Source organism: Dermacentor variabilis, unplaced genomic scaffold (assembly GCF_050947875.1).
Source record: "Dermacentor variabilis isolate Ectoservices unplaced genomic scaffold, ASM5094787v1 scaffold_18, whole genome shotgun sequence".
In the NCBI taxonomy this organism is placed as follows: domain Eukaryota; kingdom Metazoa; phylum Arthropoda; class Arachnida; order Ixodida; family Ixodidae; genus Dermacentor; species Dermacentor variabilis.
The window spans coordinates 577875-591884 of record NW_027460346.1 but is presented as its reverse complement, the minus strand read 5'-3'; the positions used below and the strand labels follow the sequence as shown (position 1 = coordinate 591884).

The window sequence follows — 14010 nt, the reverse complement described above, 5'->3', positions numbered from 1 at the left end:
TTAAAATATTCTACGTGTCGCTTATTTTAATTGCCAGTTTTCGTTTTCATCCCTTGTCTAGAGAATCGCCAACAAAAAGCACAATTTACAAACTGTTGAGAACCGAAACCGAAACCAGGGCGACGCACTCTTTGCGGGTACAGTTTTATTAACCTTGATCAATGCCTTGATGATAGTGCGCCGAAGCCAGCACATGCGTGCAAAGGCGATGGATGCTACGTTCATGAGAACAATATCTCGACATCGGTCAATGCTGCATAAGATAAGCTTGCAGCTGTAGTTTTCACACATTTTTTACACATGGTATGCTTCGGTTCTTTTCGGATTTACTCTCAGACACATTTTAAACTGTGCCACTACGCACATGCCAACATTTCGTCACAATTTCTTTAAAGCGGCATTTAGTTCATCGAGTACACCGACAAAACATGCGTGGAAACGCCTTCGAGCACCTGTCTCAGCAATCCCGCTTCCCTCCGCTCCCGCCCCCCCCCTTTTTTTTTTCCTATACCGCCGCTAATTAATGCACGTATGAGTTAACCTCCACATACAAATCACTCGTGGCGTGTCCCTTCACTCCGAATTAAGTCTGTGCTGTAAACTTACGTACGTACATGTACAGTGCTATACATCGCGGCTAGTCGCGTCGCAATCCCGTGTTTCTCTAGGTTTAACGCCCGTTCAATACCTATGTAGAATCCAACAATCGGTTTGCTCTGGCGCAGTTAGAAGACGATCGTCGTCGTGGTCTTTGCACACCACAAACGCGCCACGCACACACACACACACAACTAGATTGCGCAAAACGCGCTGTTCCACGTTGCATCGCTTCGTTCGTGGTCGTGCTGTTTGCGCGAACGAACGCGTCACACACGCAACTCGATTGCTGTTTGCGCACGCCAAAACGCGATGTTCAATCTTCGTTCGTGGTCGTGCTATTTGCGCATACACATTCGTCACACGCGCAACTAAATTGCTCTTTGCACACACCAAGCGCGTCACACACACACAACTTCAATTGCCGTAAAACGCGCCGTTCCACCTTATATCGCTTCGTTCGTGGTCGTGCTGCTTGCGTGCACGCACAATGAACCGCCTACTCTGCTACTCCGGCGAGTTGGCACAAACAATACTACCACTGATACATGCTGATACTACCCCATACTATCTGCGCTATGGTATATTTCTATGGGCCCCGCGCGAGCGAGCGCATGGGGACTAGGGCGTTTCAGAAGCTAGGTGCGTTTTTTACACGACACCTAGGGACCTACGCTCCCCTAGGGCGAAAAGTTACCTAGATATATAGTTCCCGTTGGTGCCGCGGGGGCGGCGCTGCAGTCGACCGGCTGCACAGGCGAGCGAATGTAAATGCGCTACCGGGTGGCTATTCAGAATGTCCAGTCACACTGCCATCTCACTACCGCGCTGAGATTCGCACAAATCAGGCGATCTTGACGGCTCTCAGTGGTGTCTTCATCCTTTCTACAGCTTTGGACAGTGATTATACTAGAGCTAATGAGAAGGAGGGAAAGGAGGGGCGGGGGGAGGTAACTGACCAAGTAATATTTCTGAGAACGCAGCGAGCCTAAGCACTAGGGAGACGGGAGTTGTATGCCTCAATTAACCATGCGAATAGCATGTTTCATATTGTCAGGCCAGTTTTTTTCCCATGTCCAGGCATTTCCACGAAGCACCCAGAACTGACAAGAGCGTCAGCGTTCAGCAAAACTACGTACTGCGATCTAAGTTTGAATAAATTTTTGATAAATATTCCGTACACCGGTCTCTCTACTGCCGGTATGCTGAATTAAGAAACATTTGAGCGCATATAATGAGTAATTCACGTCAAACAAAAGGACAAAGGACAGATAAAATTGTGATAGGGCGAAGTGCATTTCCGCTTTGCATACGCTGCTCTCAAAACGAAGTATACAAAATGTATACAGAACAATAAACATTCATTCAGTCTACAATACATTTATTTTTGTCTCAGGAGAACGTTGGTCGCATTAACTGCGCATTCATCATACATGATTTCTGGGCCAAGATGCTTTTTAAAAGCCCAACCTGTAAATCATCCTGAACGGCCTATGCGCGGTGTATGTATAGTCTACTCACACTCCAGTGCCCACTTGTTCATGACGACTTCGCAATTTGCCACGTATCCGTCCTTGTCTCGCTGCCTGGCGACGTACTCCACAACGCTCCGGGCAGCCTCTGTTATTCCTTCAGCATAAGAATCCACTGCCCGAGGACGAAGCGTGGAAGGCTGCGCCATGGCACGAATCTGTTGCCACTGCTCGTTTTGACTGCGTATAGGAAATGTTGTCCGTTTATACGCTGCAGCTTTTGCAGGAACACAGCAAGGAGTTCCTCTCAAAAGTACTTACGTTCATACTGCTAATGTCACGCTCGCCTTGTCGCTGCTATGACTGATGAAAGATGGTAGTACTGCTGCCACATTTTAACACGAATGATGTTTGTTGCGCGTTGAATGATATTTTTTTCATGAATAGCGTAATGAAATAGCACACATAAATAAAGTTATTGTAGCAATAATATGATAACAATTGGCCAACGCCTACAACGCTAAAGAATTTAGCTAAAACGATAATTTCCGAGACTCACAAAAACATCTTACGCTGAAACTGATCATTAGATAAGCTTTGACGGAGTCGTGGCGCTTGACAAAACATTAACGAAGGCGGACGACTATCGGCAAAAAGCGCTTCCGAATGAAAAGCTTTGTGAATTGGGCCCAGTAGATATTATTGCACTTTTATGAAATGAGAGTATAAGAACTATTTGTAAGTAATATTGAATTTAGGAAGTAATAGCGTAAGACAAATGAGAAAAACGATATGGATAAGTAAGCTAACAATTACAGGATATTGGCTATACTGCACTAATTGATTAAGGTAGTCTTTGAGCGCTTAGCACATAGCTTATCATATATGACACGAGTAGAACAACTTTTTCAAATCTAATAGAATAATAAGAAATAATTTCTCACATATTTTTTCCAGACAGTGTCTCACGTCTAGTTATTAAGTATTTACACAGCAATTCCGACATTTCTTTGTATAGCATTAGCTTATCACATATTGTCTGAGGAACTTATGTTTACAGAATATACATAACTTCATTTTAAAAGCTTCTTTCTACTGGCAAGTTGAGTGGGTCGGCAAAGTAGCATGGTGAAACCGGTTTTAAGGAAGGACGTCTCGTCTTTTTTCAGCATTGTTTTACAATCAAAACACTTGCACTTTTTGATAAACGGTGGTGACTTGAGGTAATCAATTTCCCAGACAACCTTGACTGCTACTGTTCACGAATTCATAAAGGAATGGGGAGAGCGCAGGCGATATGAAAGGACAGGACCATCTCGGACCAGCGCCGTGAAAATGAAAATAGTGATCATCATCATCATCATCATCATCATCATCATCATCGTCATCATCATCAGCCTGGTTAAGCCCACTGCAGCGCAAAGGCCTCTCCCATACATCTCCAACTACCCCGGTCATGTACTAATTGTGGCCATGTTGTCCCTGCAAACTTCTTAATCTCATCCGCCAACCTAACTTTCTGCCGCCTTCTGCTACGCTTCCCTTCCCTTGGAATCCATTCCGTAACTCTCAATCACCATCGGTTATCTTCCCTCCTCATTACGTGTCATGCCTATGCCCCCCCCCCCCCCATTTCTTTTTCTTGATTTCAACGAAGATACCATTAACTCGCGTTTGCTTCCTTACCCAATCTGCTCTTTTCTTATCCCTTAATGTTACACCTATCATTCTTCTTTCCATAGCTCGTTGCGTCGTCCTCAATTTAAGTAGAACCCTCTTCGTAAGCCTCCAGGATTCCGCCCCGTACGTGAGTACTGGTAAGACACAGCTGTTATAAACTTTTCTCTTGAGGGATAATGGCAACCTGCTGTTCATGATCTGAGAATGCCTGCCAAACGCACCCCAGCCCATTCTTATTCTTATTATTTCAGTCTCATGATCCGGATCCGCAGTCACTACCTGTCCAGAGTAGATGTATTCCCTTACCACTTCCAATGCCTCACTACCTATCGTAAACTGCTGTTCTCTTCCGAGACTGTTAAATATTACTTTAGTTTTCTGTAGATTAATTTTTAGACCCACCCTACGGCTTTGCCTCTGCAGGTCAGTGAGCATGCATTGCAGTCGGTCCCCTGAGTTACTAAGCAAGACAATATGATCAGCGAATCGGAAGTTACGAAGGTATGCTCCATTAACATTTATCCCCAATTCTTCCCAATCCAGGTCTCTGAATACCTCCTGTAAACACGCAGTGAATAGCATTGGAGAGATCGTATCTCCCTGCCTGACGGCTTTCTTTATAGGAATTTTGTTGCTTTCTTTATGGAGGACTACAGTGGCTGTGGAGCCGCTATAGATATCTTTCAGTATTTTTACATACGGCTCGTCTACACCCTGATTCCGCAATGCCTCCATGACTGCTGAGGTTTCGACTGAATCAAACGCTTTCTCGTAATCAATGAAAGATATGTATAAGGGTTGGTTATATTCTGCACATTTTTCTATCACCTGATTGATAGTGTGAACATGGTCTATTGTTGAGTAGCCTTTACGATATCCTGCCTGGTCCTGTGGTTGAGAGAAGTCTAAGGTGTTCCTGATTCTATTTGCAATTACCTTAGTAAATACTTTGTAGGCAACGGACAGTAAGCTGATCGGTCCATAGTTTTTCAAGTCTTTGGCGTCCCCTTTCTTATGGATTAGGATTATGTTAGCGTTTTTTCCAAGATTCCGGTACACTCGAAGTCATGAGGCACTGCGTATACAGGGTGGCTAGTTTCTCTAGAACAACCTGCCCACCATCCTTCAACAAATCTGCTGTTACCTGATCCTCCCCAGCTGCCTTCCCCCTTTGCATAGCTTCCAAGGCTTTCTTTACTTCTTCCGGCGTTACCTGTGGGATTTAGAATTCCTCTAGACTATTCTCTCTTCCATTATCGTCGTGGGTGCCACTGATACAGTATAAATCTCTATAGAACTCCTCAGCCAATTGAACTATCTCATCCATATTAGTAATGATATTTCCGGCTTTGTCTCTTAACGCATACATCTGATTCTTGCCAATTCCTAATTTCTTCTTCACTGCTTTTAGGCTTCCTCCGTTGCTGAGAGCATGTTCAATTCTATCCATATTATGCTTCCTTATGTCAGCTGTGTTACGCTTGTTGATTAACTTCGAAAGTTCTGCCAGTTCTATTCTAGCTGTAGGGTTAGAGGCTTTCATACATTGGCGTTTCTTGATCAGATCTTTCGTCTTCTGCGATAGCTTACTTGTATCCTGTCTAACGGAGTTACCACCGACTTCTATTGCACACTCCTTAATGATGCCCACAAGATTGTCGTTCATTGCTTTAACGCTAAGGTCCTCTTCCTAAGTTAAAGCCGAATACCTGTTCTGTAGCTTGATCTGGAATTCCTCTATTTTCCCTCTTACCGCTAACTCATTGATCGGCTTCTTATGTACCAGTTTCATCCGTTTCCTCCTCAGGTCTAGGCTAATTCGAGTTCTTACCATCCTATGGTCACTGCAGTGCACCTTGCTGAGCACGTCCACATCTTGTATGATGCCAGGGTTAGCGCAGAGTGTGAAGTCTATTTCATTTCTAGTCTCGCCGTTCGGGCTCCTCCACGTCCACTTTCCTCTATCCCGCTTGTGGAAGAAGGTATTCATTATCCGCATATTATTCTGTTCTGCAAAGTCTACTAATAACTCTCCCCTGCTATTCCTAGTGCCTATGCCATATTTCCCCACTGCTTTGTCTCCAGCCTGCTTCTTGCCTACCTTTGCAGTGAATTCGCCCATAAGTATAGTGTATTTTGTTTTGACTTTACCCATCGCCGATTCCACGTCTTCGTAGAAGCTTTCGACTTCCTGGTCATCATGACTGGATGTAGGGGGCGTAGACCTGTACAACCTTCATTTTGTACCTCTTATTGAGTTTCACAACAAGACCTGCCACCCGTTCGTTAATGCTATAGAATTCCTGTATGTTACCAGCTATATTCCTATTAATCAGTAATCCGACTCCTGAAAAATAGTGATGTGGCGCCCTAATGAGACATCTGCGGATACTGCCTTCGGAATGGTTACGATGGCCTCGGTGAGGTGACAACGAAGCGAATGCAAGAGTGCGTTAAGCGGCAATCACATGGAGAGCATTTTTCGGCATATTGACGTCTCCCCTTGTTGGTGCATCCATTTATTTCTGCCTCATGAATACGTGAGTAGTTTAGATAAAAGCACCTAGAATGAATTCGTGTATCATACCGAGCTGCTGCCGCATCTGAAGTATTCCAGCCCGCGTAATAGCGCAGTCAATTCTGATTGGAATCTGGATACCGCTGAATCAGGGCGACACGACGCCAAAAGTTAGTTGGAAGGGTCCTAGTATTTTGTTTGTCGGATGACTTCCGAGTAGAGACATAAGCTGGATTCTTACACACGTATTTTGTTGACTATTAAATTAAGAAAGCCATAATTTTGAAGTTCGCAAGTCTAGTTTATAGTAAACACCAATTGGTGTCTCACGTTTTACTCCTTTCATTGGCCAGCTATTTTAATTAAGCGTCCAAAATATGGGATATACAAATTTGTTTTGCTATATTTTTTATCGTACAACCGTGCATATTTTTTTTCTTTTCTACCACACTATAGAGCAAGGATTAAAAGCGAATAACGCGCATTGCTTCAAGTATTTTGAGTTTTCCACATACGCTGTTAAACCCCAAGATGAATGAAAAGTGCGTGGTTCAGATGCGTGGAAAATATTGCGTTTTCTCTATGGTGAATGATGACTGTATGATGTATTACTGTAATAGAGTCATACTGTAGGTAATTGACATCTTACGCGTTAATTATTCCGGGGTTGGAGAAGTACTCCGGCCTCGTGTCATGGTACCACTTGAATGGTTGAGCACCCATGCGGTACGGCGTCCTCCCTTCCTCCTGGTACAGGGTGCGGAAGTCGTCTGCGCTGAAGAGATGCACAAGAATTCGCCTCCCCGGTAGTGTCTCAGCCACAACGGGTCCGTACTGGTGATACATCTCCCAAGCAGCCTTGTTGATGTCGTGACGGTCGTACTTCCCTAAATGAAAAAAGACCTCCATCATAAATTATATCGAAATGGCTGTCGACGTGTATTTCATCAGCACTTCTTTATTTATTTATTCATTCATTCATTTAGAAGCCTACATCACCCACTTTGGCGTTATTGTAGGGGGGTCCAAACAAGAGCCACAATCAAAATAAGAAAGCAGACAGCCACAGCTGTCGCTTGAACACTCAACTAAAGCATACATCTTGCAAGCCAGAGGAAAACATATTTGCCTGAACATCGATAACACTCCCATCCAGCTGATTCCCCTCGTGAATCGTAAAAACAAAGAATGCGTAAGGACATCCGTGTGACATTTCGTTTCACGAACCTTTATGGCATGGTCACATCTGTGCGATATGTAGTATGGGCTCATCATGTATAAACTTTTATTGATACGAGTTTCATCATAAAAAAATAGAATGAAAAAAATTTAAACGCGAAAATTTTGTTCGCTGCTGAAAAGGTTTCTAACTTAATTCATTCTAAATGTGAGTTGCACTGGAAATAAAGTTATAGTTACCATTGACAAAGCGTGCAGCGCGGTTTTGTATGGGTTTAATTTTATTTTTAAAAACACGCGGCAGCTCCGCGCTGCCCATGTCTTGTGGTCATAGGGGGCAGGGTGTTTTTTCACGCTGCACTTGCAGCTTTTCTTCCCTGTCTCCCCCAATCTATTGGAAATAAAGATATATTCATTCATTCATTCATTCATAGATTAGCATTTGGCCATGAGGATCCCATAATGTACAAACATTTTCAAGGATTGGACCAACATTGGTGACATACAGAGCTTCTTTAGGGCATTTTGGGGCACATCTGAAGTTGCGTTTATTAAAATTTAACACCCCATTGGTTTTGCCAGTTACATAGCCCCATATGTTTCTTTTTTCACAAATCAGAAGACCAGTAGAGACGAAGGTACTTAAAATGTTTAACGCGGTCAAGCGATGTGCCAGACAGGCTATAACAAAAACCGAAGGGTTTGCGTGTCCCAGTAAAATTAATAAGACCCAACACTTGCTTACATTCAAACGCATATTCCATTTTTTGCACCGCGATACCACAATGCGAATATCATGTTGTAACAAATGAATATAATCCGTGCCGTGAACAAATTTATAAATTACACAATCACCCGCGTTCAGCCTGACATTAGAAGTCAACAGTTTTCAGAGATCATTAATATTTCTACGAGGCGCTGCGCGAGCGAACGATGATGACAGTACTGACGAAGACGACGATCGCTGATAGTCGTGCGCACGGGCTCCATCTTATACGCCTGTATCCTGCCTGTTGTGTATATATTTTTATTTATTTAAACATCCCTTACAGGCCCTAGAGGCATTGAGTAGGGGGAGCATACACTCAAAGATTATACAATAATTAGAATACATATGTGAATATATATACAAAAATACAGTGTAAGAAATGCGCTAACATATAGTAATGTGGTGTTAAAATTGTACAATGGACAAACCGAACGCTTTTGAACGGGAGAGGTCACTGAACAAGAAACTTTCACAAAGTAAAATATAATCAATCGAATTACAGAGCGAGCGGGACATATTTGACTATAACAAAACAGTATTTAAGGGATAGTAGCACACTAACCGGGACAGTAGCACAATAACAATATCTTGTAAATATACTGTCAAGCGTCTTTTCTCCCCGCGACATTTTGGTGGAGAGTGCGGGTTTTTCAAGACGGATACACAGTGGGCGCTACTTGGCGGCACGTACAATGTCAGCTCATGGCGGGAATGAGAATGCTTCGAGCAGGTCCCAAACTGTGCCTCAACCATCCTCCATGCCCCGTCGTCTTCACACAACCGCATGACCAAGGTACCTTTTCCGGCTCTCACAACACCGACGTCGAAGGTTGGCTTCAACGGTATAAATTGGTGTGCACTAGCAACAACTAGGGACCCGACTCTGAAGCTATCGAAATTCATATTTTACCTGGCGCGCACGGCACAAGTGGGGTTTCTGAACTACGAATAGGAACTTAAAATTATGGGGTTTTTACGTGCTAAACCACTTTCTGATTATGAGGCACGCCGTAGTGGAAGACTCCGGTAATTTCGACCACCTGGGGTTCTTTAACGTGCGCCTAAATCTAAGTACTCGGGTGCTTTCGCATTTCGCCCCGATCGAAATGCGGCCGCCGCGGCCGGGATTCAATCCCGCGACCTTGTGCTTAGCAGCCTAACACCATACCCACTGAGCAACCACGGCGGGTTGAACAGGAACACACGAGCTGGGAGGTATGTAAGCAAAAGTCTCATCGATCTGTTCGGCCAACACATTGGACGCCGTCGTACTGCGCAGAAAGAACTTGCGTGCCGAGCTCAGACTTGCGCTGAGTCCTATGTGACGTACACCCAGGACTTGCTCGCGCTTTGTCACAAAGTCGATGACACGATGCCGGAAACGGAAAAGGTTTCGCATATCTTCAAAGGTATCGTGTATCACGCGTTTACACTTCTGGTTTTGAAGAAGTCATCCACAGTGCAAGACGTCATCAATGAATGCTGACGCTATGAAGAAGCAAGAAGTCGCCGCCTTACCCCGAACTTCACATGCCTTCTGAGCACTGCTGCGATGTCTACCTGCTTGGACCTCCGTCTCCCACCATTTCCATCCGTTCCTGCTGCATCCGACAACATTGTGCGCATTGTCCACCGCGAGATTGAAGCTTCCTCCCCGGTTCCCCTTCAGGTGCGTAACCCCGACGAGTCCCATGCAACCATTTCTGTTATCCAAACCACTGTGCGTCAAGAACTAGCAAACGCAGGATTACAGACGTTTTGCCCAGTCAACGAACCTGACTACCACCCGCCCACCGCTAGTCAGTTATACAGACGCCCAACCGTTCGTCCTCGTTATCTGAATTTAGCAGAATGGCGCACTTCCGATGACGGGCCCCTCTGCTTCTGTTGTGGACGTGTTGGACACATTGCCCGCGACTTTCGCTATGCTTGGAACTCGCAGCCTTGGCCGAGCTATCGAAACATCCGACATGAGGGTGCTCGCTCTGAGGGCCTGTGCACAATGACGACAACAGCGCTCCGCCATCATCGCCAGCACGATCAAATAGCTCCCCTTCGCCATGTCGACATCTGCCCCACTCAGCTCTCCGTCGTCGCTCTCCTTCTCCCTCATACTCCCGCCGCAACTCCGAGAGGTGAGCCTGCCACGACGACCCGAGCCGAAATTCCTCTGCACACGCTACCTGGACATCACATCACCACCAACGTAGACGTGGATGGTATAACTGTCATCGCACGCATTGACACCGGCACCCACATGTTGGTCATGAACTCAAACCTCCGCATTCGTATGAAGCAACTTCTTACCCCTCCTCCGATTGCTGCAGTCCGCGTAGCCGATGGTGCATTTCCGGCTGTTCCAGGGTTTTGTACCACCCGTATCACTGTTGCCCGATGCCACACTTCAGTTTTGTTTTACGCCGCCCACATGCAATCATCTGAGGACTTGGCTGTCTCTCGGCACATGCGGCTCTTATTGACTGCTCTGCAGGGACTATCCAGCTTGCCTTACCACATGCCGTTGAGCCTTCTGATCCTGCGCCGAGTCGGCTGTGTCCCGCCAATTACATTCATCTACTGCATCTAGCCGTGACGTCCATCGACGTCTCTCCTGATTCCTTTGTGGACGACGGCGAATACATCGCGTCGCCCAACGCTACCGTCCCCAGTTCGCCGAATGTCACGTTCCCACATTCGGTCATCAGTATAAAGGGCAGTGCCGGATGTCTCCCCATTGTGAATTTTGGACTATGCCCTCAAGTGATATCTCGGGGTATCTCTCTTGCAACCCTAGCTCCAGCTTCCCACTATCATGTTTCCATCTTAACTGAGCCTGTTGCACCGCCTCCTGCTGGTATTGACTCGAACCCCACGATGTTTGATAGCATAACGAAAATCATCACCATTGACCTTCCGGCCAAACACGTACACGCGCTTCGGGGCCTGCTCATGTCGTACCAGGACATTTTTTATCTCAGGAGCGACCACTGAAACAAACAACAATTGTCAAGCATCGGATTCACACCGGTGATGCCAAACTCATGCACCGAGGTCCCTATCGTGTTTTCTCGGCTGGGCGCCAAGTTATACGAAAGGAAGTTCACAAAATACTTGCCCGTGATATCATCGAACCTTCTTCAAGCCCATGGGCATCTTCTGTCGTGCTCATTAGAAAGAAGGACAACAGCTGGCTCTTCTGTATCGACTACCGGAATCTTAACCAAATAAAAAAAGACGTGTACCCTTTACCTCCGATGCACGACGCCCTTCACTGTCTCAATGGTTCCAAGTATTTTTCTTCGATAGGCCTTCATTCCCGGTATTGGCAAATCGCAGTTCACGACATGGATCGTGAAAAGACGGCGTTAATTGCACCTGATAGGCTGTATCAGTTTAAGATGATGCCATTCGCGCTATGCAATGCTCCCGCCACATTGGAACCAATGATGGACGCACTCCTTCATTGCTTAAAGTGGTCAATCTTCTTGTGCTACCTCGATGAAGTCATTGTCTTTTCGCCGACTTTTTTACACACATCTCGAGCGTCTCTCGACAGTTCTTTCAGTGTTCCGCAAGGCGAGACTTCAGCTCGATCCGAAGAAATGTCACTTCGGCCGCCGGCAACTTACTGTGCTTGGACACCTCGTCTAATCTTCCAGTGTTCCTCCCGATCCGGAGAAAGTTGGCGTGGTCAAGAATTTCAATGTGCCGACCAACGCGACTAAAATTCGATGCTTTGTAGGCCTCTGCTTCTGCTCTGCTTATTTTGTTGAAATCGCAAGCCCTCTAACGGAACTTCTTACGAAAAACGCGACTTTTGTCTGGGAACCCGACCAAGCTCCTGTATTCGCTAAGCTTACGATCGACCGATTCTCGGCCACTTAAGGCTGTTTCACATGCTGCGACTGCAACGACGAAAATCGGTGCTGTCGCACGCGTCGCAATGCGATATTTAGAGGGCTCATCTCACATGATTGCGATTTCAATAATGCGACTGGTGTGACGCCCAGGGTTGCTTACTGCCAGGTTTTGTGACACACGCTGCATAATTCTTTTATTGCAGTGAATAAAACGTTTACACTATAATATTATTGACTTCTCTTGATTAGAAGCAAATAATATGTACGTTTACTAAGTTAAAAACGTTAGGTAAGATTTGTCTTGGAGTGCGCGACGGCGGTTTCTGTAGTTCAGTGCGACATCGCGCACGTAAACAGCTGTTCGCAGGTGGTTCGGCGGTTCTTTATTCTATGGTTCAGCGCTGTGTGTTGTCTTATCTACCTTCTATGACCGTTTCGTTCTGCCTGCGCTACAACAATCTATAAGATGACCTATCGACAAGTTCATATAGCTACCCTCGCCGCATATGCAGTATTCGGAATTCGGCTGCCACGAAGTTGTCGTGTCAGCCCAACAAGATCCTCGCGCTACCCGTGCTCGGCGTCAGCTACTGGAGAAATGATGCGTGTATATTGCCCGTCATTGCGCATATGTGGTGCCTGCTTCTAGCCATATTCTTACGCCAAAAGCAACAAGAAGCACCAACCCGAACGCCCGCGTGGGCCCCTGAACGAAGCCTCAAACGATCTGTGTGATTACGACGTGGAATGAAAATTGTGTTGTGAAATTCAACCTTAGCGCTAGGCTGGTTCGTCCATCGCCGTGCTTGCGCTGCGAATATATATATGGGAGCCCTCTCTAAATATTTCTAAAGGCGTAAAAGCCGACGCATCAAATGTTTCGAGCTGTTACCGTCACTTTTGTAGAAACCTGTACGTTGTAACATAGCATTCTGAAAGACACGCTTCTCGTCCACTTTGTTGTCCCGTGTCTCGCGCTGGTAGTATACTCGGAACTTCTAACAAGAAGACCATATCAATACGCGCTATTCATAATACAGGATCGTAGGCCCATGGCAGGCGCATTTGCCGTAGAATTTTTCAGCTTTCTGCTCAGCCTCGCACGCCTCTCACCGTTGGCCTGTTTTGTGGAAATAAATATTATTATTATATTATTAATGGTATTAGATATTATAGTTTCTTCACTGTAATTTATAGCAATCATCTAGATTTCTTAAGCTAGTCATGCATTTAACCTGTATTAGATCAACATTGTTATGACATGCTTATGGGAGTCATTTCAAACTAGATTGCTCAGCCAGGGAAAGTACAAATGCAAGTCTCAATGTTTATTCCAATTTGGTATTCCTAAACAGATTACATTGGCAGAATTTCATGCCTGCTTGCATTTCCTGCAATTCAATGTTCAGAGCTGGAAAAACTTGCTGTTTTCTTGCTGTCGAAAGGCTGCTTCAATGTCGATAGCAAGCTATAATTATTCATTTCGGAAGTGTTAAGCAATGACTATATGTCTAAGCTTATCAATGCGTTTTTGTTCCACGAACACAACTGAGTTTCCTCTCTCCCTCTCATTGACAGCCATGGAATGAAACCGTTCACTTTCATAAGTATCAGGATGCAAACTTTCTGAAATTTGTCCTGAGCATTTGTCTGCATCCTATAGTGTGCATGTTTGTATCAAGTTCTGGGGTTACAATCGCAGTGATCTACACATATTGTTATATTGCAACTGTGGTGAAGAGAAAGACGAAGAAGGCGCTCTTGTGTCGGCTGTGCGCATGATCAGCGTTCACCTACTGCCAGTGCTACTAGACTGTGCCTAGTGCCTCGTAATAAATCATCTTATTACATTTGGTGGAAGGTGCTGCACTCCCCGACCTCACCCTGGAACTTCGCAGCCGCACTTTAACATCTGCTCCAGCCGCTACTATGAAC

At 45.4% G+C, this 14010-nt stretch overlaps 1 protein-coding gene across 1 annotated transcript in view; it reads right to left on the bottom strand.

The window, feature by feature from the left end:
* Positions 1 to 14010, bottom strand: part of LOC142568259 (putative cytochrome P450 12a5, mitochondrial) — a 240628-nt gene that overhangs the window by 162892 nt on the left and 63726 nt on the right. Inside the window, exons 2-3 of the mRNA XM_075678244.1 lie at positions 6917 to 7154; positions 2119 to 2309 (exon numbers count right to left, since the gene is read on the bottom strand). Coding sequence (XP_075534359.1) covers positions 2119 to 2309; positions 6917 to 7154 — 429 coding nt within the window. The remainder of the gene's footprint in view (positions 1 to 2118; positions 2310 to 6916; positions 7155 to 14010) is intronic.